The sequence below is a fragment of the Raphanus sativus genome, chromosome 6 (genome assembly GCF_000801105.2).
Source record: "Raphanus sativus cultivar WK10039 chromosome 6, ASM80110v3, whole genome shotgun sequence".
Classification (NCBI taxonomy): Eukaryota; Viridiplantae; Streptophyta; class Magnoliopsida; order Brassicales; family Brassicaceae; genus Raphanus; species Raphanus sativus.
In genome coordinates, this window is record NC_079516.1 from 2,102,315 (window position 1) to 2,127,481 (window position 25,167).

At 38.3% G+C, this 25,167-nt stretch overlaps 4 protein-coding genes and 1 non-coding gene across 5 annotated transcripts; 3 read left to right on the forward strand and 2 right to left on the reverse strand.

Annotated features, from left to right (window-relative positions):
* The first annotated feature begins 390 nt into the window (after positions 1-390).
* LOC108812557 (uncharacterized protein At5g19025) lies at positions 391-2,774 on the forward strand. The gene is made up of 2 exons (XM_018584843.2): positions 391-1,030; positions 2,535-2,774. Exons 1-2 carry the CDS (start codon positions 423-425, stop codon positions 2,578-2,580), a joined length of 654 nt encoding a protein of 217 aa, XP_018440345.1. The 5' UTR covers positions 391-422; the 3' UTR covers positions 2,581-2,774.
* A 195-nt stretch (positions 2,775-2,969) lies between these two features.
* Positions 2,970-4,884, reverse strand: LOC108812556 (BTB/POZ and MATH domain-containing protein 2). The gene is made up of 4 exons (XM_018584841.2): positions 4,148-4,884; positions 3,726-4,074; positions 3,374-3,650; positions 2,970-3,280 (listed from the first exon to the last, which is right to left on the reverse strand). Exons 1-4 carry the CDS (start codon positions 4,522-4,524, stop codon positions 3,099-3,101), a joined length of 1,185 nt encoding a protein of 394 aa, XP_018440343.2. The 5' UTR covers positions 4,525-4,884; the 3' UTR covers positions 2,970-3,098.
* Positions 4,885-6,210: 1,326 nt separating this feature from the next.
* Positions 6,211-7,821, reverse strand: LOC108809848 (transcription factor MUTE). The gene is made up of 3 exons (XM_018581984.2): positions 7,627-7,821; positions 6,760-7,194; positions 6,211-6,492 (listed from the first exon to the last, which is right to left on the reverse strand). The coding sequence occupies exons 1-3, from the start codon at positions 7,720-7,722 to the stop codon at positions 6,403-6,405; spliced, it is 621 nt and encodes a 206-aa protein (XP_018437486.1). The 5' UTR covers positions 7,723-7,821; the 3' UTR covers positions 6,211-6,402.
* Positions 7,822-19,201: 11,380 nt separating this feature from the next.
* Positions 19,202-19,272, forward strand: TRNAG-GCC (transfer RNA glycine (anticodon GCC)). The gene has a single exon. It is a non-coding gene; the product is annotated as a tRNA-Gly (tRNA).
* Positions 19,273-19,628: 356 nt separating this feature from the next.
* LOC108837413 (uncharacterized GPI-anchored protein At3g06035) lies at positions 19,629-20,664 on the forward strand. The gene is made up of 2 exons (XM_018610462.2): positions 19,629-19,787; positions 20,088-20,664. Exons 1-2 carry the CDS (start codon positions 19,703-19,705, stop codon positions 20,627-20,629), a joined length of 627 nt encoding a protein of 208 aa, XP_018465964.1. The 5' UTR covers positions 19,629-19,702; the 3' UTR covers positions 20,630-20,664.
* The last annotated feature ends 4,503 nt before the right edge of the window (positions 20,665-25,167 follow it).

A 25,167-nucleotide genomic window follows, 5' to 3' on the forward strand; every position in this document is an offset into this window, starting at 1 on the left:
ATAAAATAACTAATTTAAATATTAAATCAGGTAGCAAAAAACTTTGAGAATTATAAAAATTAACAAAATTTAGTTGAAATATTTTTATTATTATCATCATCTCATTGGATGTATTATTACTTTCTTATCCAGCATTAATTTTAAACCATTTATCATTTGAGTACTTGTTGCCTACTATTATTCAACTAATCTTTTATCACATTCTTTTAAAAAAAACACTTCCACATGTATTTTAATTATTTTTATCTGATTTTGTAAACATCAAGATCTGTCATTTACTGAGCACGGTAAGAAAAAAAAATCACCAGTTAAAGATTACATATTTTTTCAAAAGAAAAAAAAATATCTGGGATTAAAATACAAAATGTCTATAAACATAGAGGGCATATATGTAAAAGAGCCACCGTCTTCCTCCTCCTAACATGCTCCATCTCCTCCATCTCCCCGACGAAGATCCCACCAGCATGCCCCCTTCTTCTCGATCCTCCTCATCCTCATCTCTCCACCCCTGCAAACACTCTCCCTCCGCAACCCTCGACCTCCTAATCCTCCTCCTCGTCTTATTCTCAGCCGCCTTCCTTCTCTCATCCTACTTCTCCTACCTCTTCCACTCCCTCTCCCTCCTCTCCTCCCACTTCCCTTCCCAAGATCTCTCCTCAATCCCCCCGGCCTCCTACCTCCTCGCCTTCGCCGTCTTCTTCGCGGCCTCGATCGCGTTCCTCGACCTGTGCTGCGGCCCGAGATCGAGGAGGTGCCGGAACCCGAAGTGCAAAGGGATGAAGAAGGCGATGGAGTTCGATCTGCAGATACAGACGGAGGATTGCGTTAGATCGGGAGGGAGCAAGGAGATCGATCGGTTGCCGTGGAAAGGAGGGAGCGAAGGGAATCCTGATTACGAGTGTCTGAGAGCTGAGCTGCGGAGGATGGCTCCGGTTAACGGTAGGGCTGTGTTGCTTTTCCGATCTAGGTGCGGTTGTCCTGTTGCTAAGCTTCAAGGCTGGGGACCTAAGCGTGGCCGGCGTCATAAAAAGTAAGTGACTTTTTCTTTGATTATTACCAAAACAACACAATCTTTCGTCTTTTGTTTGAATTCATTTCTGTTTTGTCTCTTTGAGTTATGTCTGAAGAAAACATAAGACGACATTGATCGCGTTGATCAGTTTTCATCTGATTCTTGCTTGTGATTGATAATTGGGTGTTAAAGTGAGACAATTCTCTTTGTCTCTTAATGTAATTTTCTTAAATTACTACCAAAACACAATCTTTCATCTTGTTGAGCTTTGTCTGAATTCATTTTCTCTTTTGTCTCTCTGAGTTTTGTCTGAATGTAACATAAGATATTTATGATCAGTTTCCATCCGATTCTTGTTTGTGATTGATGATAGTGTCTTAAAGTAAGACAATTTTCTTTGTCTCTTATGTAACTTTCTTCAAATTACTACCAAACAAAATCTTTCATCTTTGTTGAGTTTTGTCTGAACATAACATAAGCCATTGATGGGCATTGATCAGGTTTCATCTGATTCTTTGCTTGTGATCGATGATAGTGTGTGTTTTCTTCTCTGTTAGCCATTTGATAATGAAGGATTGAACTGTGAAGTCTTTTGGTAAAAGAGAGTAGCTTTTATACTTCATGGCTGTGCTGATCAAAGTGAGAAATGAAAGGGAATCAAAGAAACATGATGATGTTTGGGTTTTGTAGTATTCATTTTGTTGTCTGTATGCGTTTTTAAACAATTAGAAAGAGTTTAATTTATCCACATGGCACATAAACATCTTATATAGCGATATTGCTAGAGTTTTGAGTATAGTAGGTTCGAAGTAGGCAAGGAAAGAATGTCCTGGCTGAGTTAGATTTGAAGACAAATGGGAATTTTGGTTATGGAGTATGATTTCTCTAGCTTAAGTTCTTACTAGAAGTTATGTTTCTTAGATCTAGTCTACACTGAAGCCATTGTCTTGTCTCATACTGTTTGAAATGGTGGTTCCACGGTTTAGGTTATTAGTATTATTCTGTAGTAAAACATAGGAGGGAAGGAGTATCATCAGCTTTTGTCCAGTTGATTTCCCTTATTGATAGGAAACTCCATCTTTGCTGCAACTGTTATTTATGCGCAAAGTCTCTTAGTGCTTTTGCTTTACAATTTTTTTTTTTTTCCAAAAGTTTGCTTTACTAATGATTCTTGATTTAACAAAGCTTTTGCGATTTCACTTTGACATGATGTGACTACAACATGATTCTCGAGGTACATTACTTTGCGTGATATGCATGCTGCTAGACAGTCAACTGCCAACGACCTTTAGTTGATCAATATCTTCATTTTTATTTGTCTGTACGTAACTTGTAACATTATCAACACATCTACTTTGACTAAGGTCATTGATTGGTTACTCATCAGAGTAGTCTCTTTGTTAGTCTGTTGCATTTGATCTACAATCATTATCTACACGTTCCTAGAGAAAATTTAACCTCAACTCGTTCAATTCCTTTGCACTGTATCCTGATTCATTTTCGTGCCATTTATCTTCTGCAGATCACAAGCGAACTTGGCTTTAAAAGGAGGGATAGACAAGCGCTGATCAGAGATCTATGAGAGGAACTCATTCAATCTATCACTACAGATGTTATCACATTCAATGTTTGCAGAGTTCCATCTTTAAAGAAAATCCATACAACTTCGTCTACTTCTTTTTTACCTTAGAAATGTCCCAGTATTACATTTTGAAACACTTTTAACTCTTTATTGAATACTACATACCATGGCAAACTAAAAGAGAGGCAAATCTAATTTCGAATAATGGTTGATGTGAATATTTTCTTGTTTAATAGGATAACTAGACTCCTTCAATTGAGACCTTAGTGACTTTGTATTCAAAGTGGTTCTGGTCATAGAATCTTAGGTAGCATAAAACTCTTTTTCTTGAGAAGTGGTTCTGGTCATAGAATCTTTTGGAGGCCAAAACAGAAATACAAAAACAACATTTTCACTCTACTTACTGGACAACAACAGATCAACAATCACTAATCCTTTTACAAATGACAAATACACAAATCATGGCTCTTCTACCAAATGGCTCCAACATCAAGAGTTAGTTACTTAGTGTAACCGTTGCTTCACTCGTCTCCCATTCACGTCACAGCCCTCAACATATAACTCCTTCCCATGCCCTGAAGATGCTAAAGAATGCTCGCTCAGCCTAGCCACATACTCCAGCAGCTCGCTTAGTAAGCAAGGGCAGCTCTCCTTCAGATAATCAAACCCATCCGTTTCCATCACAGCTAAAAGAAATTAACAGACAGAGAGCGGTTTCAGATTTCAAAGTGATGAAATGATCAGAGTGTGATGCAAGCAACAAAGGAACTCATCTTTACCTTTTAGATTCTCTGGCAAAGCTATGAATTTGAGGCAAGCAGTTTTCAGCTGGAAACAATGATGCTGCTCTGCCAAAGCCAAGGTGGTTGCAACCGTGTTGATGCTAATCCCTTCACAGAGTCGTGACTCGCAGATTGTTCTAAGCCGCTCGAGAGCGTAACGGTCCCCAGCCGCAAGCAGATGCTGAGCCACCAGAGTCGCTGCCCATTTCAAATCTGTCCCCATAACATCTTCCATATCAGGCAACTCGTCCCAGTAGATAAAATGAAGAAACATCTGCAAAACAAAACAAAACACACAATATAAGAACAGAGTTATAACCAAACACCCTAAACCAGAACAGAGTTAAACCTTGAAAATAGGAGCTCCCATGTCTTCTATGTTAATACATTTAGTATCACGGCTCTTCAACGGGCCAAAGATCTGCGCCCTGAAAACAGGAGAACGAGCCGCGAGAACCAGTTTATGAGCAGGAAACGTCTCTCCATCAACACGGAAAGTAACATCAGCTCCTCTCCCACTCTCCAGAAGCTTCCCAAACTGACGACCAAACTCAGAAACCGGCACAGGGATATCATAACTCCTCGGTCCTTCCGTACGTGACTTCACAAGCCCGACACAACACCGAACAACAAGACAATTGTCCTTCAAGTAATCAGACGACTCCAAAAGACTCCTCTTGAAAAACCGTTTATATCCCCTAAAAATCAAGAAACAGTATAATAAGCACATAAGAGACAACAAAAAGGATGAGACTTTAAAACTCAACTCACCACATACTTCCTCTGTACTTAAGAGTATAAGGACCGCTCTCGAGCGTCCTCCCGAAATGGCTATGGACTTTATGCCTCCCGTTACCGCTCTGGTCGACGAGGGTCAGCTCGAAGAGAGCCCTGACGTCGGCTCCTTCGCTGGCGAGGGCTATGAAGAGGGACACGTAGACGGAGTTATCCTCCGGGCTCTTCCCGTCAGGGTAGAAGTAGATCGCCCAGGAGTAGCCGCCGAGGGTGAAGGTCTCGGAGGCGACGTATTTGCCCACGCCCATGCCTTTGACGAGGGAGTAGCCGCTGATCTTGAACTCGTGTGTGCCGTTGAGGGTTTCCGTATGGGAGGTTGACTCCGTGAGAGACGGAACCCTAATCGCGTCCATTTCGAGGAGAGGGGAGGTTTTTGAAAAGGTTGAGACTTTGTTGGGGATTTTTGAGGGTTTCTTCGATTGAATTGGTTGGAGTCAAGACCCAGGTCTTGGAATCTCGAAAGAAGCTGAGATGGGGTTGATTGGGGGAGGGGGATTAGGGTTTTGAATTAGAGGGGAAAAGGTAGAGAATTTGAGAGAGGAGACAAGGAAATGAAAAGGAATGAGGTGTCAAGGAGATGATAGATGGTAGTCGGAGCTGAATCGTCGTGGATCGTGACGACGACGTTGGCTGAAACGAGAGGAAGAGAGAGAGAGAGAGAGAGATGAACACTTTACTTGTTCATCGGTCTCTTTCCATGACATTTGGTTAAGTAACGATGTATATATTATAAGATAAATAATTACTTGGCAATTATATTATTGTGTTTGGGCCTAATAATACTCGAGATCTTGATGGGTTGGGCCACGCCTATGAGGCTGTGTGCTTTGAAGAACACCACCGAGATCTTGATGGGTTGAAGTTTGTATAGAAGTCTTCGAGGAATTACGATAATTAAGTTACTACTATTTTCTATTAGGGGCGGACATTTTATCCGATACCCGAAACCGTATCTAAACCCGATCGAAAAAACCCGAACCGTAACCGAACCGAATTAGCAAAATATTCGAATGGGTATTGAATTAGGAGAGATTGAATATCCGAATCCGAACGGGTAATACCCGAACCCGAATGGATATCCGAAGATAACCGAACATATGTATACTTAGGTATATATTCCTAATTTACTTCTTTAATTTTATTCAAAATGTTTATTTTTATTATGTACATAGTTTAAAATTAGATAATTTACATATAATTGAAAAAATGTGAATTTTTACTCACTTAAAATACATGTCAAGATTTTTATTTCATGTATTAACAAAAATCACATCCAAAATTAAAAAATAATAATCAATTTATTATCTTTTATTTGTAAAATGTTATCTTCAAATTTATTAATCATTCAATTATTAGAAAATAAAAAATCAGTTAAGTGAAATTTATATTTTTTAAATACAAAAAAACTTGAGAAATGAAAAATTTAATATTCTTTTCCAAAATCTGAATATCCGAAAACCCGATCCGAAATACCCGAACCTGAACTTAAAATACCAGAACCCGACCCGAAGTAAAGAAATAACGGAACGGATATTACACTCATATACCGAAATACCCGAAAATCCGAAATACCCGAACGGGTACCCGAACGCTCACCCCTATTTTCTATAATTGTTTTCTCTTTTGAAAATATTTTATAATTGTTAACGATGCCTATAGTCATCTATAAAAGGTATATACCATCAAAAATAATAATAAAATGAAAAAGTAAGAAAATGGGAAAGAAAAAGCAAGAGATGTTTTTACATTGAGAAACTTTCACAAATTATGAGAGATTCTTGATTTGTGTGTTATATTTTAGTTGTTCAACTTTTTTTTTTTGAATTACTGTTCAACTCTTTTTATTTAAAAATAATAATTAATAATTTTGGCATACTATTATCATATTTTAAGAGACTTATGTAAGAGATTCTATGGATGTGGATGCTCTACAATGCAGAATTACAGCAGATGATGATGTGGAAGTTTTAAGCTAGTTAGAGAGTAATTTGTGATGATTTTTATCATGGAAAATTACAGCTTTGACTCGGGTACAACAATTAAGGTCGATACAAGTTAAAACATAGCTAATTCAAAGGTACAACAAGTAACCAAAACATAGGTAATAAGGTCGATTCAAAGTTAAAACAATTATTATGTTTACATGAGCTTATTTCTAGCAAAGTGTGTCAAGCATGCTCATGTAGCAAATTAACGATACACACTTGCTAGTACATGTATACTTTTTGACTTTAGTTGGTAGAGACGATGACTTCAGGCACAAAGCTTCTCTGAACTTCAACGGTTAGCTCCTCTAAGCTTATGCGACACTCCAGTCCTATCTGCATATATGTAAATTTAATTATTTTAAGCCTAAATTAATATAAAGAACCAATACATTCATATCAATGTTATTTGATCCAAATATAAACTACGTATAAAGCTTATAGGATTTTGGTTAGCATAATTGCGATACATCAGTCTGTGATAAACGCTAACTCACTATAAGTTTATACCCTAATTAAGTTCAATCTAATGTCTGATGATATTTAGTGAGTTTAATCGGTAATAAATTTTAGTGACTGTGGTAAAATATTGTAGATATGTACCTTAACAACGAAGAAGTACAAGACAGTCTCCTCCATGCTACTAATATTGAGATGAAGAACCTGAAAAGATAGCTTTTCCAAGGCGGATATGATCCTTACAAGCTGGCCTTCGATTCGCCTAGAGACAACTCTCAATACAACATTAGAGCCTGAGATCTTGGCTTCGACGTCAGCATGAGGGGAGTTGCAACATGCTCCTACTTCTTTGAAAGTGCTTGTGGACATTACATTTTCAATCCGACTAAATGGCACTCTGGTGGTTGCGTTGGTGGTGGTGTTTGCGGCTAATATGGATGGCTCGAGTGTTTGGTGATCATGCAGAAAAGAAGGCTGGTTTAGTGTCTTTCGGCGTTTCTTGGACTCGAGAACCTGTACCAATTGCTGCATCTCTTTGATGAACTCTATCACTCCTCCGATTATCGAAGCTTGATCTCCCTAAAGCCGATCAGTCATCGTAAATAAGACCATACTTATGAATATATTGGTGCACACAAGTAGAAATTTAATTTGTTTTAACAGGTTAACAATTATAAAAACATAGTCTTTCATGACACACATATACAAAAGAACAAACACAAAGATAATATATATAGGAAGACATGTTTCCCCAAAATTAGTAGCTTTAGGATATCCATGGTTAGAATGATTACCATGCAACCTTTTGTTTCCACACAAAAAAAAAATTGCTCAAATTTCTTTGGGTCTTGAATTTCGAGAAGGTTCAGTTATCCTAAAATCTAAAGTTTAAAGAAACTATTCGAGAAATCTCTGATCACTGAACCCAAAAAAAAATCCACAATCGATTCTCTAGGATAAAAAATCAATTAAACTAAGTATGAAAGAAAAAATATATAACATGAAAGTTACCCTTTTGATATAGAAACAAGGAGTCAAAGAACGAAGGGATTTAAGATGCTCGTTCATTTGCCTTCTTCGATTCCTCTCAACAGCGATGTGAGACATGATCTTTGACTAATATTCAGTTATATCTCTTCTTTTTCTTTTTGATCAATAGTTATATCTCTTCTCTGGTCCTTATCTATAAAGAAGAAGATGATGATCACTTTCACTTTTTTGCGACACATACAATGTGGTATTTATACAGCCGCAAACAACGAGAGAAAGTTAGGGTTTAATTTTTTTTCAATGATTCATAAATGCACTAAGTCGCTGTCTCGTGACGTTCTTTTATCCCTTATTATCTTTCTCTCTCTAGCTATATATTCTCTCTTTCTTATTACTATCAGTATGTATACAAAGTAGAGAAATGTATGCGTACATAAAGATACGTCACGTTTGTGAAGTTGGATACATTTACATTCACTGCGTGATGTCTTTTATGATTTTACATTGTAATTTCATTTAGAGTGCATGCCTTTGCACCACCTTCTTTTACTTCTACTTTCTATACTTGTGCCTCTTTTTATTAGCTCTTATTTACCGTGTTTCCTTATATATGTACTCAAAGGCTAAACATGGTATCGGACATATAGGAAAATATGAGTTTGAATTAGTTGAGATGTTTTTAATATATATATGACTTTAAGTAGACGATACCAAGCAAGACTGATTAGAACTTAGAAGTAATAACGTGTGATCTAAATTTTTATATGAAATGATTCATCATGACCGGACAAAAAATGGGTTAACTTGTTATTTGAGTACTCTCACTCTAGACAAACGTTGGTGTCTTGTACGATATTATATTTTGTGAAATCAAATTTTAGATCCATCCAAAGGTCTTTTACGATTAATAATTGTAAGAAAAAAATAATATATATATATATATATATAATCGAACTGTTGCTTACTAATTACTACATTTTTGTTTGATATGTCTATTATTTCATCCCGCAAAATTTCCATGATTTCATCATGGGCTTATTGCAAAAGTGACTCAAAACTTGAATTCAAACAGAAAACTAACCTTTTCTTTTGACTCATTTTTTTTTTGAGTTTTTAACCCCATATCTGCATTTTATCTACGAAAATGCCATTAACCTTTTTTTTTTTTTCGAAAATGGCTTCTTACTGTCTCAACCTCATTTTCTTCAAGTATTTACAATATTGCCACTGCCATGAATAGTGGAAACAACCTTGTACGAACTGTTTGGAGCTTTTAATGCCCTTTAATGCACGTAAATCTCTTTACACTCTCTCTGTTTCAATTGTTATGAACTAAAAACAACATTTCTTTCACTTTCTCTCCATATTCATCCAAAAAACTGAAGCTTTTGATTCAAAATTGTTTGGAGCCATATTTCTTTCGTTTTGACTTACGGTTGCTTTCGTTTGAGGTTCTGGGTGGTTGGAGAAGACCCTGTGTGCAAACAAAGTCATCTCACCTAGTTAAGGTACGAATTTGAATTTTTTCAAAAATCTGTTCGCGTAGAAGACTTACAAGTAAGTCATCTGTATGTAGAAGACTTACTGATGAGTCTTCTGGTCAAACGGACGACTTAAACTAAGTCGTCCAGCTTTGTTTGGTGAAAAAAACAGTCCAGACGACTTATATATAAGTCGTCTACGAGAAACAGGCTAGTTTTGCATTTGACCGAATCGTGTCAGATCTTTGACTATTTCTGGACGACTTATAATTCAGTCGTCTCTCGGAAAGTTAAAATTTCAATATTTTATTAAACTAGACGACTTACGTGTAAGTCGTCTTAGGTTAGTTTTGTAGTTGAAAAATAAAATTTCATAATTTAATTTTTACCAGACGACATAATATAAAGTCGTCCCGTCAGAAGACTTAATTTAAAGTCGTCCGGGGAAAGCAAAGTCGTCCAGAATTTTCCCAATTAAGTCGTCCAAACCTTGCTTATCCCGGACGACCTTAAATTAAGTCGTCTAGCTGGACGACTTTTAGTTAAGTCGTCTGGAGAAAGTTAAATTTCAAGTTTTATTTTTCAATTACAAAACTAACCTGGGACGACTTACGTGTAAGTCGTCTAGTTTGAATAAAATATTGAAATTTTTACTTTCCAGAGACGACTGATTTATAAGTCGTCCAGAAATAGTCAAAGATCTGACACGATTCGGTCAAATGCAAAACTAGCCCGTTTTTCGTAGACGACTTATATATAAGTCGTCTGAATTTTTTTTTTTAACAAACAAAGCCGGACGACTTAGAATTAAGTCGTCCCTTTTAAATTTCAATTGCAAAAGTGACCTCTTTAGACGACTTACCTTTAAGTCTTCTGGACGACTTAAATCTAAGTCGTCTGCGATAATGTTTGTTGAACTTCTTCATTTTCTCTATGTTTACTAATGTGTTTTATTTTGAATATTTGCAGATGATTTTTAAGTTACATGCAGTGTATGGAGAATGGTTGTTGAGAGATTTCCGTTGGGATTTTGTGGTTGATGATCTCAAAGGAGCAAGATTGTTTTTATTGAATGAAGATTCAACACATGCTGAACTTGTTGCAATGGCTCAAGAAGATTATAACCTGGACATGAGATCAGTGACTGTGGAGATTAGCTACTCATTACCAGCAGAAATGATGATGACTCCAGGCAGTCCTCCCATTCATGTTACAAGTGATAGACAAGTTCGAAACTTGCTCGAGATACTCAAAACGCATAGAGTATGTCTTTGTGTATCAAGCCGCAGCAAGGTGGAAACGGTTTCAGAGAAAAGAGAAGAAGCTGGTGAATGGGAAGAAGATGTTGGTGATAATGATGAAGCTGGTGAATGGGAAGAAGATGTTGGTGATAATGATGAGGCTGATGAATGTTTTGAAGATGTTGGTGATAATGAGTCTGTTGAAGATGAAAATCAAGATGGGGAGGAGGAAAATGGGGAGGAGGAAAATGGGGAGGAGGATGCTGATAACACTATTGTTGGTGAAACGGATCAGAATGGTGGGGATTACAGTCTTTATGGAAAGGTTCTAGATGAGGACGAGGAAGATGATGATAATATTTGTTTTGAAGAAATTGAAAAGACATATGCTAAGACAAATGCTATTGAAGGAGGAAAATCGGATTGTACCAGCATCTATGTCAACCAGAGTTTTGTTAGCAAGGATGCACTGCTTTCAGAGCTGCGGTTGACAGCAGTGAGGGGTAGGTTTTCTTTCAGAATATACAAATCAACAAAAACTCTCCTTGTGGCAATATGTCGGGTTAGCGGTTGTGGATGGAAGATCAGAGCGAGTGTGAAACATGGGACAAACACGTTTTGGGTAACAAAGTATGTGGAAAAACATTTATGCTCAATTGGAGACCGAATCGCTCAGCGGAGACACTGTACTCCAAAGTATGTTGGTAGTCTTTTCATTGATCGTGTTGGGATCATTGATGGGATAACTCCACAGCATATCACTGATGCAATGAAGAACATGTTTGGCATGACGCTTGATTACACCACTTCATACAGAGCACTGTTATATGCACAGAAATTGGTGAGAGGATCAGCAGAAGAAGGGTATTCGCGTCTGCCTTCATATCTCGAGCAAATCTCCATTGCAAATCCTGATTCTATCACGGCTATAGAACTTGATTCTGAGAAAAGATTTAAGTATCTATTTCTCTCTTTTGGAGCTTCTATCAAAGGTTTTAAGTATCAGAGAAGGGTCATTGTGGTGGATGGAACTCACCTAAGTGGAAAGTATGGAGGTGTTATGTTAGTTGCAGCCGCACAAGATGGCAATTTTCAGATATTCCCATTGGCTTTTGGGATCGTGGATGCTGAAGATGAACCTTCTTGGGAATGGTTTTTCACAAAATTGGCTAGTTGTATATCTCATGACAAGCCTCTGGTGATAGTCTCTGACCGGCACGCGGCCATTAAAAGTGCGTGTGAGAAGGTGTTTCCTTGGACAACCCGAGGAATATGTTATTATCACCTTCAAGATAACATTGTCAAAAAGTTTAAAGGAAAACATCTCATGTACTTGGTGAAAGGGGCTGCTTATGCGCACACGGTTCACGATTTTAACCGGTACATGGCTGAGATACGGAGTGCAAACCCGGAACTTGCAACGTATTTGGAGAAGGCCGACGCCAAGCTATGGTCAAGGATTTATTGTAAGGGGAACAGTTCAACATAAAAACAAGCAACATCGCTGAATCTATTAATTCCGCACTGAAGCGAGCAAGAGGATTTCCGATTCCGTTCCTGCTGGAGTTCATAAGGCAGAAGTTAGGAAAATGGTATTGGAAAAGGAGACAAGATGCTTTGAGTCTCCCAACTGTACATAGCCGGGGTGTTGAATACTTGCTTGCTGTTCGATCAGAGATAGCGGATACGATGACGGTCGAACCAATTGATGGATGGCGTTTCTTTGTCAAAGGTGGCAAAATGGACTGTGCGGTTGATTTGGAACATGTAAAGTGTGGTTGTGGTGTCTATGGAGTGGAGAAAATACCTTGCTCTCATGCTATAGCAGCTGGAACACATGCTGGTGTGCATATCGACACACTTGTATGTCCACTTTACTCAAAGAATCATCTGTATGCAGGATACTCAGAGAATATATATCCTATCGTGTCACAACATATTGAGGAACGAGAATGCTTTCCTCCAAACGTAAAGCGTGGTCGGGGAGACAGAAGAAATCAAGATGGCAATCTTGGTTGGGAGCTATCTAGGATGAGTGGACACAAACCCAGGAAGAAACACAGGGCACGGAGATGCTCAAACTGCAAGGAAACTGGCCATACGAAACCACAATGTACACAACCAGTTGACTAGTTGTCCAGACGACCTAAATATAAGTCGTCCAGTCTTGATTACCCGTCCAGACGACTAATTTCTAAGTCGTCCAGTGTTTCGTCTACCTTCTACGAAGTCGTCCAGTGTATTAGACTACCTTCTACTATCCTTCAAGTGTATTTTTTTTTAGACGACCTTTTACGAAGTCGTCCAGTGTATTTAAGTCGTCCAGTGTATTTAAGTCGTCCAGTGTATTTAAGTCGTCCAGTGTTTAGACTACCTTCTACTATCCCTTCAAGTGTATTTTTTTTTAGACGACCTTTTACGAAGTCGTCCAGTGTATTTTATTTTTAGACTACCTTATTTGTAAGTCGTCCAGCTGGAAAACCTTCCAGACGACTTATTTGTAAGTCGTCCAGCTGGAAAACCTTCCAGACGACTTATTTGTAAGTCGTCCAGCTGGAAAACCTTCCAGACGACTTATTTGTAAGTCGTCCAGCTGGAAAACCTTCCAGACGACTTATTTGTAAGTCGTCCAGCTGGAAAACCTTCCAGACGACTTATTTGTAAGTCGTCCAGCTGGAAAACCTTCCAGACGACTTATTTGTAAGTTAGAAAATCTATACAAGTTAGAAAATCAAATAAATCATACATGCCCACAAACATACAAATAGATTTGTGTAAACAAATAGTTCAAATATACAAATAGATTTGTGTATACAAATAGTTCAAATATACAAATTGATTTGTGTATCTATACAAGTTAAAAAATCTATACAAGTTAAAAAATCTATACAAGTTAAAAAATCTATACAAATTGATTTGTGTATCTAATCATACATGCCCACAAACATACCACCATCCTCATTATCTTTCAGATGCTGATCAACAAGCTCCGTCCATATAGCCAAAGCCATAGTATCCCTCATAGTCTTCGCATTGGACCTAGCAAAGTCTTTAGGGCTAAAGGAGACCCCAAGAGCATGACATTCAATGTACTTTGCAGTGTACACGCCACAATCACCATTGTTGGCCGTGGGTACATCTTTGAGCAGTCTCTCATATGTGTATCGCTCCAACCCATGCATCTGGTCTCCGCATGCAAAGATAAGCAGAAGACTTACTACGTCTTCCAGCCATGCTTTGGATGTCCGGAGTTTTTGATACCACCAAGTTGGTGATGTACGTGGTTTGTCCTCTTCCTTAGTGAAATAATCACTGCAAACAAAAAAACAATCAGTTTTGGTAGACTAAATCAAGCTATTATGGGTAAAGCAATCACTTACGGAACAGTTTTCAACCAATCAGCGAGCTCCTTCATCTTAGGTCTGTTTAGTGTGGGAAATGGATTATACTTTCCCACTCTAAGGAGTTTCCTTCTCTCTGCCGTATAAGGAGATATCTGCGTGGGAGCAGGTTTCTTCGTTCGTTCACTCCTTGCACGCACAGAAGCAGTGGGAGCTGTTTGGTCCAATACAACCAGGCTCGGTTCTGAAGCTGGAACGCTTGGATCGGTGGAAGCGAAGCTCGGTTGTTGATCGTTGGAAGCGAAGCTCGGTTGGTCAGTGGAAGTGAGAGGAACAATCTCTTTGGAGGTGACACCATCTGCTTTATCCTCCGGCAAGATCTTATATACCGAGATCGCCTCATCTGCTGTATCCTCCGGCAACAATCTCTGCAATAAAAGAGAACAAGTTAACCCTGGACGACTTAAATAAAAGTTGGGAGAGGATTGGTTCCTGCTGGAGTTCAAAGACAAGTTACCAGACAACTTAAAGATTGATACTAACCTCTTTGGGCAGAGGAGAAGGCTGTTTCTTTTGAGGAGAAGGCTTTTCGTTTGAGGAGCAGGCTGTTTCGTTTGAGGAGCAGGCTGTTTAGTTTGAGGAGCAGGCTGTTTCGTTTGAGGAGCAGGCTGTTTAGTTTGAGGAGCAGGCTGTTTCGTTTGAGGAGTAGGCTTTGCCTTTTGAGGAGTAGGCTTTGCCTTTTGAGGAGCAGGCTGTCTGGTGGGAGGAGTAGGATGATTGGTTTGAAGTGTAGGCTGATCCTTTTGAGGAGTAGTCTGTTTGTTACTAACCCCGGTTTCTGGGGCTTGTGGGGTAGGGTGTTTTTTACTAACCCCGGTTTCTGGGGCTTGAGGGGTAGCCTGATTGGTGACACCAACCTTCTTCTCCACAGCTTCCAATCTATCGGAGATCTTCCTAATCTCCCTGATGCACTTCTTAAACCCATCTTTCATCATGTCACCTAAGCCACTTCTTAAGTCCTTGAACATGTTTTCTAACTCCTCTCTGGTCACCAACTAGCCTCTTCTCTAGCCTCTTCTGTAGCCTCTTCTGTAGCCTCTGTAGGAGCCTCTTCTCTAGCCTCTTTAGGAGCCTCTTTAGGAGCCTCTTTACGAGCTTTCTTCCGAGGTCTCTGATTGTCTTCCTCCACCTTCTCCACAACCATCTCTTTGGCTCTTTTCGATGGAGTCACAAACTTGGGTTTTGTACCAGTGACTTCCCAGCAATCCATGGTCCACTTCCACGGTCTCCGATCATACATGACTTTAATGATGTTCTCCGCGGGCACGTCATCAACCTCAGAGTCCCATTTTGGCCACATTTCACTAATGTCCTTCTCAACAAAGTTGATCACTCGGGTCTGCAGTAAATAGAAGAAGAATCGAGTTAGATATTTGAAACAAAATACTAAATAGACGACTTAATTATAAGTCGTCAACTAAGTCGTCCAGCTGGACGACCTTCCAGACGACTTATTATAAGTCGTCTACTAAGTCGTCCAGCTGGACGACCTTCCAGACGGCTTATAATAAGTCGTCTACTAAGTCGTCCAGTTGGAAGACCTTCCAGACGACTTATAATAAGTCGTCTACTAAGTCGTCCAGCTGGAAGACCTTCCAGACGACTTATAATAAGTCGTCTACTAAGTCGTCCAGCTGGAAGACCTTCCAGACGACTTAATTAAGTGAAGATGGAAAGGTACCTGACTCAAGATAGCAGCTTTCATGAATCTGCGGCCTCTGCTGCCGTCGTAAGCCAGAATCGGTGGAGACGGACTGTTTGCTCTGGGTAGACCAATACTAGCACCCAATCCCGGAATAGCTGTGTACGCCCAGACCTGAAGAACTTGTATAAAGCCATCCACGGTGTAACAGCCAGTAATATCTTTGTTCCACAAAGAGTCCATCAGCACCTTAAACGCGACTCTCCCCCATGGATAATTCTCAAACCTTTCTAAATCCATCACTAGCCTTGCGAGAGTAGCTCGTGTAGCGCTTGAGAACTTTTTCCCTTCAATGAATCCAGTGAAGATGGAAAGGTACGCGAGTCGCTTGCGATCTTCCCTGGACCAATCCCCGCATCTCTTCAGTGCTGCTATTATCTGATCAGTACTTGGCCCAGCTTCCCGATGAACTCCCATCATCTCCCAGAAAGAAACCATCTGTGGGGTAACTTCACATTCTGGTGTCTCAAGGTCCTCGATGTAGTCGCAGTTTAGACCAGTGATGTTTTCAAACTCTAACAGTGAAAACCTCGCAGGTTCTGGACCAACGAGACACCACATCTCGTACTTCTTCTTAATGTCCAGCTTTAAACCGAGCAAGTGGTGAACCAGCCTTGAAGCCCAACCAATCCCTGCTCCTTGAACTTGATGAAAACTCCAATCTCGACTCCTTGAGCTCTTCAAATTCAGCATCAGTGAGAGCTTCCCTAAGAGCAGTATGCAACTTCGTGTTATCCGTATGATACGAAATGCTATTGTGGGGTTCTGGCTCTTCCCCTAATGTGTATAACCTACGGGGGAGTTCTGGAATATCCATCTTTTTTGTCTGCAAAATAATCAAAGACAACAATAGAAGTCAGAACACAAGCTAAATCAATCACGCCTTAATTGTTACTCCAGACGACTTAGTAGACGACTTAAATATAAGTCGTCTAGAAAGTCGTCCAACTGGACGACTTAGTTGACGACTTATATTTAAGTCGTCTGGAAAGTCTTCCAAATGGACGTACTAAGTCGTCCAGGTTGAAGACTTCCAGACGACTTACTTACAAGTCTTCCAGTAGAAAAATTTCAAGCGGACCTGATTAGTCGCAGAAGGAGTTCGAGTACTCGTCATTGTGGTTATAGATCTGAAAAAATAAACGTGAAACGGTGAGAATGAGTAAATTGAAAGAGACAACGTTTTATGTTCATCTTTCCACGAGTTTGATGACTTACCGGCGTTAGGGTTTACAGAGAAACGGCGCTACGGTTTACAGAGAAGAAGCGGCGGCGCTAGGGTTTAGAAGAAAGCGGCGGCGCTAGGGTTTAGAAGAAACGGCGGTGCTAGCTAGTGTTTAGAGTAAGCGGCGGTGAGAACGTTGGTGAGCACGGTGGCGAGGGCGACGGTTTGTTCGGAAATAGTGGAGCGGGGGCGCTAGGGTTTAGAGGAATCGGCGGCGCTAGGGTTAGAAGAAGCTGCGGCGACAACGGTGAGAATGAAGTGAGATAGATAGCCGACGTTGAGAACGATGGTTGTTCGGAAATAGTGGGAATTCGAATCGCCTTTGATATCGCCGGTGAGAGAGAACTGTTAGGGTTTCTGTTCGCGGAAAATGAAAAAAAAAAAAAAATCACCTTATATATTGGGTAAATAATCCGGTTAGCTTTAAGGTTTGGTCCGGTTTAGACGACTTATTCTGGCTGATAATGTACATCAGACGACCTAATATTTAGTCGTCTGGGAACAGAAGACTAAATATTAAGTCGTCCAATACCCTAAAATGAACCCCTAAACTAAAATGACTAAATTAACTTACTAACCACGTTATAAAATCAAATTATACTTCAATAGTGTTTACTATACACAGAAATGAACACGCCTAGGTAATTTTAAAAATTTTCAAAAACGGTTTTAATGCTTTCCAAAATCTAACCCTAAGAACACATACAATACTACAACATATGTTGATGAAACATAAACTAAAGAATATCATGACTCACTACTTTCACTCATCTGGGCTGAAAACAATTGAAATTTGTTATATATTAATTTATATCTCTTAAGACATATGTTAATTACATAATTCCAATTTTTCACTTATCAAAATATTTTTTACAAAATTTTTAAATTATGTTTAAGAATAACTGTCCAGACGACTTAACTTAAAGTCGTTTGGACGACTTATTTTCAAGTCGTCTGTAAACAGACGACTTGCGAGGGGTAGAAACGTAAAAAAAAATCCGTTTTTTTGTTTGTTCACAAGGAGATAGTTGTAATTTCAATAGCCTTTTAGGTTACTTTTGCCTTTGACCCAAGTTGGAGTACTCTTTTGGGTTTGACTCCAAGTTTTGAGTCACAATTGGTAATTCTCCCTTTCATCATTCTCCGTTGTATTTAACAATTAATGGGAAACCGCATGCTATTGTTTTTCTGGATCAATTTTTGCATGAAAAGGCTCTAGGTCTAGCTACAAAAGAAAAATATTTTTTAACAAAACCAACTTAAGTCGTTCAAGTTACTTTCATGAGTCTCAACTACATGGACGGCTCATTAAGATTACTCCCAAAATAATAAATCCATAAATTTCTTTTCTACAGAAAAGACAGAGCATTCTATTCTCTCTTATCATACTACTAATCTTCTAATCTCTCATCTAAATCTTCACTAAACTCTTTTATTCTTTCTGTTTATCTAGTCTACACTCACATATCTCATAAACTTATATATTCTAGTCCAAATTTAAGCAAAAAGAGAGAGAAAGAGGGGTATTTATAAAATTTCCGTTCTGTTTTGTAAAGTTAACATATCTCTCAATGCCTGGCATAAACTCTGTCGCAAACTTAAGTTGTTCAAGCATTTTTCATTAGTCCAAGAAATGTGGATGCGGGAAAGAAATGTTTGTGACATATGTTTGTAGCCGCCATTGCTATGCTACAATATGTAAAAGACATGCAAAGGTGCATGCCCCCATTTAATTAAATATTAAGGCATCGCTATTTATTTTGTACATGGCCGATCACGTTAAATAATACTGATTCGGCAAGGCAATAGGAAATACAAAAACAATAATTCAATATCCAATAAGAAAACTCATGCTCGAACACCTCGATCAAGACACAATGTGCATGCACATAATCAAAAGTACAATTAATATCTTATCCGAATGATATAGAGAATTTGATTGTATGAATTATGAATTCTACTTGACAAATTAATTAGAACCAACAAGGTACATCATCTTATGAGATTCTTATTTTCTCAATGTTTTTCTTTGGAGAACACACATTATTTATGTTTTAAACATAGTTTATTAATCAACAAAACAAAGTTATATGTATCTGGTTTGGGATTGATCAAAGTGCATTCATTCCCCTCGAAAATATTCATTCTAGTAACAAAGAAATAAGAATTCTGCGTTTTCATTTATTTCAGTTCGCAAATGGACATGGCAAATAGCTCACCATCAATTGTTCACAAGAAAAATCCTTCACAACACGATACTAATGAGTTTTCTTGTCATCACGAGACTTCATGAAACTATCTTCTATTCTTTTATCAGCTGAGTCCTCATCATACTGCATGTAACCAGAAAAAAAAACATAATAGTTTTAGCACGAGTTGGATAACAACGTAAACTGTGCGTATCTACGATTCTAAATCCAGTTCATTTTCGTTTTCTGAACTTAAAATGTTCCAACTCCGAAGAGATGAAACACCATTTTTTCTATATTAAGTGAAATAGATCACTAATAGTTAGTTACAAGTTGTGCATGTTAAAATTTCAACCAGCACCAGTGGTCTAGTGGTAGAATAGTACCCTGCCACGGTACAGACCCGGGTTCGATTCCCGGCTGGTGCATTTTTTGCCTTTTTGCATTTTATTGTCGAGCTTCATTGGTTTTGCGCCGTCGACTTTTTCATTTTCGGCGGTGGACTTTCCGTTGTATTAAGACCAAGATATTCTTTTACAAGCATGAATTAAAAAATTCTCACCTTGTTATGAATCTTATGATGAAATCTTTAAATTTGATTTCATCTCTTCTTCCTTTATTTTGTGTAAAACAACTGCGTGAGCCTCAGCGAATAAGTTAGTTAAAAGGGCCTAGAATGGTCGGTGCAACGTTAAAATCGAGCAAACAAGAAAAGCAATAAAAAACAACTATCGAGAGTAAAAGCTAAGGAACCATTTGCTCATCACTGTCTTTTATATAAGCAAATAAAAGCCATTAATTCATTGCCAAGAAGAATAAAATAAAATCTCATAAGAGAGTTCTCTCGAATCAGTTTCAATGGCCATTTACAACAAGCTTCCACTTCTTCTCCTTCTCTCCATCATGCTTCTTTTCCTCAACCGCCCTGTGCTTGGCGACACTGGTATAACTTCCTTTCTCTCTTTCATGATTTTCTTGTTTAAGTAAACTCTATGTTTTTGAAGATTCTCTCTTTTGCTAGATTCGTTGTGTTTACTTTAGATCTTGTCTGAAATCTCGTAGGATCTGTTCTTTCTTTTTTCTTAAGTTTCTTTACCAGATCTCAGTCAGTAAACCATTAATAATTTATCAAGTTTACCAATGTATAGATTACTTTGATTTAAGAATGTGAATATTTTTTAAAATAATTGTGAATATGCTCCTACAAATTATATAAATTTTAATTAGTCCTTTGACTTTGCAGATGAAGAGGACGTTCTTTTCACAGGCATCAACACCTACAGAACATCACAGAATCTCACAACCTTAAACAAGAACGAAAACGCAGAGTGTCTAGCCGACGAAATCGCTGAACAGTTCAAGAACAGACCATGCACCAACGACACTGGCTCAGCCACAGTACCTGGAGCGGAGCCACAGTTCGCAGATTACCCTAAGATTCTAACTAAATGCCACTTAAACGTGTCAGACACAAGAGACGGTTCGATTATGCCAGCATGTGTTCCTCGTTTAGAGTCGAGCCTCGTCCTCACAAACTTCACCAAGTCACAATACTCGAGGAGTTTGAACGATTCCAAGTTTACGGGAATAGGTATTGGTAAAGAAAATGATTGGATCGTTGTGGTCCTTACTACCAATACACCAGGAGGAAGCTATTCAACAGATACAGATACAAATGATCATGACGATCATGATGATGATGATTCTAGTGGCTTCACCTTTAGTATTGGCCTCGTTAATTATTTGCTGGTTTTCATCTTGTCCTTTTGTTTCTTCGTCTGTTGAGATATCTGACTGTCACATGTTTTGAGTTTTTTTTTTGTCTCAACTCTCTCTTAGACTACGAATAATTTATGAATATGATATTTTACTCTCTTTTTTGAATAAAAACAAATATATTTTCTCATATTAAACTTAAAATAAACTGACATGGATATGTCAGGTATTCAAATTATACTAATCACCTGATAAAACAAATTAAACCAAAGCATATTGCATGAGTGAGATAATAAGAGGATGTATTTTTTTTTTTGAACAAAATAAGAGGATTGTTATAAAAAGACTTATAAATTTTATGTGTATCGGAAATTTTATAGAAAGAAATTTTATACCCGCAGGAGAAAGATAACACTGATGTATGATAAATAAACGAGAGAGAGTTTCTTATAGAAGAGAGGAAGAGAGGTGTGTTTACAATCGAACGAATTCGTTCGTTTATATAGAGAGTAAAAAGAAAAAGTTACTGTGCGTGCATAGTGACGTGGGCTCCACATAATAAATCTCATTTGTCGAAGTTACGGTGCGTATATCTTTGACGTTGCTTCTTCTTCTGTTTTTCATGTTTATAACACTCCCCCTTGGAGACCAGTGTCACTATCATCTTTTGCTCAACGTCTTTGTTGCCTCGTTAAAAACCTTTCTAGGAAAACCCAATGGGAAAAACCATAGTAAGGTAAAAAGAGTACAACCACGTAAGCTCCCCCTCGAATGAGCAGTCATAGATCCTTCTGATGACGCATTCCAATATTATGAACATGTTTTCTGAACACCGAGGTAGGAAGTGATTTAGTGAAGAGGTCAGCTGCATTGTCGCATGATCGAACGTATCTTACTTCAATCTCTTTCTTCTTCTCGAGCTCTTGGGTGTATGAGAAGAACTTCGGGTGTATATGTTTCGTTCTATCGCTTTTGATATATCCTTCCTTCGTTTGAGCAACACATGCCGCATTATCTTCGTATAGAATAGTTGGCTCCGTATTTTCGTCAATTCCGCTGCTTGAACAGATATGTCGGCTTATTGATCTTAGCCATACACATTCTCTACTTGCTTCATGGAGTGCGATGATCTCAGCGTGATTTGAAGAAGTGGCTACAAGTGTTTGTTTCTGAGAACGCCAAGATATAGCAGTGCCTCCGATCGTGAAAACGTATCCTGTTTGTGATCGGGCTTTGTGTGGATCTGAAAGATATCCTGCATCTGCAAAACCAACCATTGGACCTTTTGAATCTTTAGAGTAAAATAAACCCAAATCAATGGTCCCTTGAAGGTAACGAAAGATATGCTTAATTCCATTCCAATGTCTCCTTGTGGGAGATGAGCTGAATCTTGCCAAAAGATTAACAGCAAATGATATATCAGGCCGTGTACAATTTGCAAGGTACATCAGTGCTCCAATTGCACTTAGATATGGTACTTCCGGACCAAGTATCTCTTCATTTTCCTCAGATGGTCGAAATGGATCACTTTCAATATTAAGTGATCTAACGACCATTGGAGTGCTAAGAGGAGTTGATTTATCCATGTTAAAGCGTTTCAACACTCTTCTAGTGTATGTGGATTGATGCACAAATATACCATTTTGATAATGCTCTATTTGTAGGCCAAGACAATATTGTGTCTGTCCGAGATCTTTCATCTCAAATTCTCCTTTGAGATAGTCTGATGCCTTTTGTATTTCCTTCTGAGTTCCAATAATATTTAGATCATCAACATATACCGCGATTATCACAAATCCGGATTTTGTTTTCTTGATGAAAACACATGGACATATGGGATCATTTACATATCCTTCTTTTGTTAAATGCTCACTGAGACGATTATACCACATACGTCCAGATTGTTTTAACCCATATAATGATCTTTGCAATTTTATTGCACATAACTCTTTCGGTTTGGAACTTAATGCTTCTGGCATTTTAAATCCATCAGGAACTTTCATGTAGATATCAGTATCTAATGACCCGTATAGATAGGCTGTAACAACATCCATAAGACGCATCTCAAGATTCTTATCAGCTGCTAGACTCATCAGGAATCTAAAAGTGATTGCATCCATAACAGGAGAATATGTTTCCTCATAATCAATTCCCGGTCTTTGAGAAAAACCTTGGGCAACAAGACGAGCTTTGTATCTTGTGATCTCATTTTTCTCATTTCGCTTTCGAACGAAAACCCATTTGTACCCAACAGGTCTCACATCTACAGGTGTGAGTACAATAGATCCAAATACTTCTCGTTTATTAAGCGAATCAAGTTCGGTTTGTATTGCATCTTTCCATTGTTTCCAATCATGTCTCTTTTGACATTCATAAACAGATTTCGGTTCTGGATCTTCAATTTTCTCATTTATTTCACTTGACACAATATATGAGAAAGCATCATCAACATCATCCTTTTCATTTCTGTTCCATATCTTCTTATTATGGATGTAGTTGATAGAAATCTCATGATTCCTTTCTGATTCAGGATGCTCTACTTTTTCAGTATTCTCATCGTTTGTTTCTTCCAAAATACTTTCTGCTATTTTGGGTGTATCAGTCATCTCGATATCCTTTTGTTTTCTAGGATTTTTATTCTTAGAACCAGCAGGTCTACCTCGCTTCAAGCGTGTTTTAGACTCACGTGTATCATTTTCTTTTCCTTGATCATTTGGTACTTTGATACAAGCAGGAGCATTTGCAGCTGGTATATGAGATTTAGTTACCGTCTTGGTATCCGCAAAAGCATCAGGTAGCTGATTTGCTATACTCTGTAAATGCATGATTCGTCGAACTTCTAGTTCTGACTCCTTAGTAGGAGGATCAAGATATAACAACGAAGGTACACTCCATTTGATATCATTTTCTACATTTTTGTTTTCTCCCCCTAGAACTGGGAATACTTTCTCATCAAAATGACAATCGGCAAAACGTGCCGTAAAGACATCACCAGTCTGTGGTTCTAGGTATCGTATAATTGATGGAGAATCACAACCAACATATATTCCCAACCTTCTTTGTGGTCCCATCTTTGTACGTTGTGGTGGTGCTACAGGCACATATACCGCACAACCAAAAACTCTAAAATGGGAAATGTTTGGTTCTCGACCAAATGCTAACTGTAATGGAGAATACTTATGGTATGCACTTGGTCTGATCCGAATAAGTGCTTCTGCATGTAAAATAGCATGTCCCCATACAGAGGTTGGAAGTTTTGATCTCATGATCAATGGTCTTGCAATCAATTGCAGGCGTTTAATCAAAGACTCGGCCAAACCATTTTGAGTATGAACATGAGCCACAGAATGTTCAACTTCAATCCCCGTTACCATACAGTAATCATTGAATGCTTGGGATGTGAATTCACCAGCGTTGTCTAATCTAACTCTTTTAATAGTGTAATCGGGAAACTGTGCTCGCAGTTTGATTATCTGAGTTAGAAATCTCGCAAATGCCACATTTCGAGATGATAATAGACAGACATGTGACCATCTACTGGATGCGTCAATTAATACCATAAAATAGTGGAATGGTCCACAAGGTGGATGTATGGGTCCACATATATCTCCTTGAATTCTTTCAAGAAACTTTGGTGATTCTGTATTAATTTTGGTTGGCGACGGTCTTACGATCAACTTACCAAGAGAACATGCAACACATGTCATTTTATTCCCTTGAGAAATCTCCTGTATTTTCAGTGAGTGACCATGTGAGCTCTCTATGATTCTACGCATCATTGAGGTGCCTGGGTGGCCGAGCCGATCATGCCATAATGTGAAATCTTCTGGATTTTCTTTTATTACAAGATTGGATTCGATTGCATCTATGTAGGTATGATGCAATCCCGAAGGGAGTTCGGGAAACTTTTCCAATATATGTCTTTTGCCATATTTCTCAGAAGTTACATACATGTATTTCTTTCCATCCTCAGTTGCAGACTGAGTATCATATCCGTGACGATAGATATCTTTGAAACTCAACAAATTCCTTTTAGAACTCGGAGAGTATAAGGCATTTTTTATGGATAATCTTGTTCCATTTGGCAATGTAAATTTAGCTTTACCAGCACCTTCAATCACGTCTGCAGGACCTGATATTGTATTGACAATAATTTTTGTCGTTTTTAAATCAGAGAAATATCTCTTTTGTTTCAGAATAGTGTGTGTTGTTCCACTATCTGGTATACATATTTCTCGTATTCGTTTCTTGGATTTTGTTCCACTGGCATTCTGATCCATTTCTGTAATAGTCATAAACATCAATAAAAGAGAAACATGAAATTCATTCATATAATAATCATATTAGAAAACATACAATAATTATACATTAAAGTAATATTAAAAACATCACTATTCATTTAAGACAGGAAATGTAATAATTATACATGACAATACTGAAGGTTATTTAGTAATCTTATTATAAGCACTTCAGTTCTCTTCAGGAGGAATCTAGTCTAGCTCATTTGCGAAATCAGAGGCATCGAGGTACGATGTCCCCTCAAAATTTTTGGTGAGATTCACTTCCTTAGCTTTGCCTTTCGTGGACTCTTGATATAACTTACAGAG

Excerpts from the sequence above, each read along its gene's own strand:
- LOC108809848 (XM_018581984.2), bottom strand. The coding sequence starts at position 7,722 with ATGTCTCACATCGCTGTTGAGAGGAATCGAAGAAGGCAAATGAACGAG. Across the intron at positions 7,195-7,626 it reads CTTGTTTCTATATCAAAAGG|GGAGATCAAGCTTCGATAAT; the intron begins GTAACTTTCATG and ends GATCGGCTTTAG. Across the intron at positions 6,493-6,759 it reads TGTACTTCTTCGTTGTTAAG|ATAGGACTGGAGTGTCGCAT; the intron begins GTACATATCTAC and ends ACATATATGCAG.
- LOC108812557 (XM_018584843.2), top strand. The coding sequence starts at position 423 with ATGCTCCATCTCCTCCATCTCCCCGACGAAGATCCCACCAGCATGCCC. Across the intron at positions 1,031-2,534 it reads CGTGGCCGGCGTCATAAAAA|ATCACAAGCGAACTTGGCTT; the intron begins GTAAGTGACTTT and ends TATCTTCTGCAG.
- LOC108812556 (XM_018584841.2), bottom strand. The coding sequence starts at position 4,524 with ATGGACGCGATTAGGGTTCCGTCTCTCACGGAGTCAACCTCCCATACG. Across the intron at positions 4,075-4,147 it reads AAGTACAGAGGAAGTATGTG|GGGATATAAACGGTTTTTCA; the intron begins GTGAGTTGAGTT and ends CTTGATTTTTAG. Across the intron at positions 3,651-3,725 it reads TGGGAGCTCCTATTTTCAAG|ATGTTTCTTCATTTTATCTA; the intron begins GTTTAACTCTGT and ends TTTGTTTTGCAG.
- LOC108837413 (XM_018610462.2), top strand. The coding sequence starts at position 19,703 with ATGGCCATTTACAACAAGCTTCCACTTCTTCTCCTTCTCTCCATCATG. Across the intron at positions 19,788-20,087 it reads CCCTGTGCTTGGCGACACTG|ATGAAGAGGACGTTCTTTTC; the intron begins GTATAACTTCCT and ends TTGACTTTGCAG.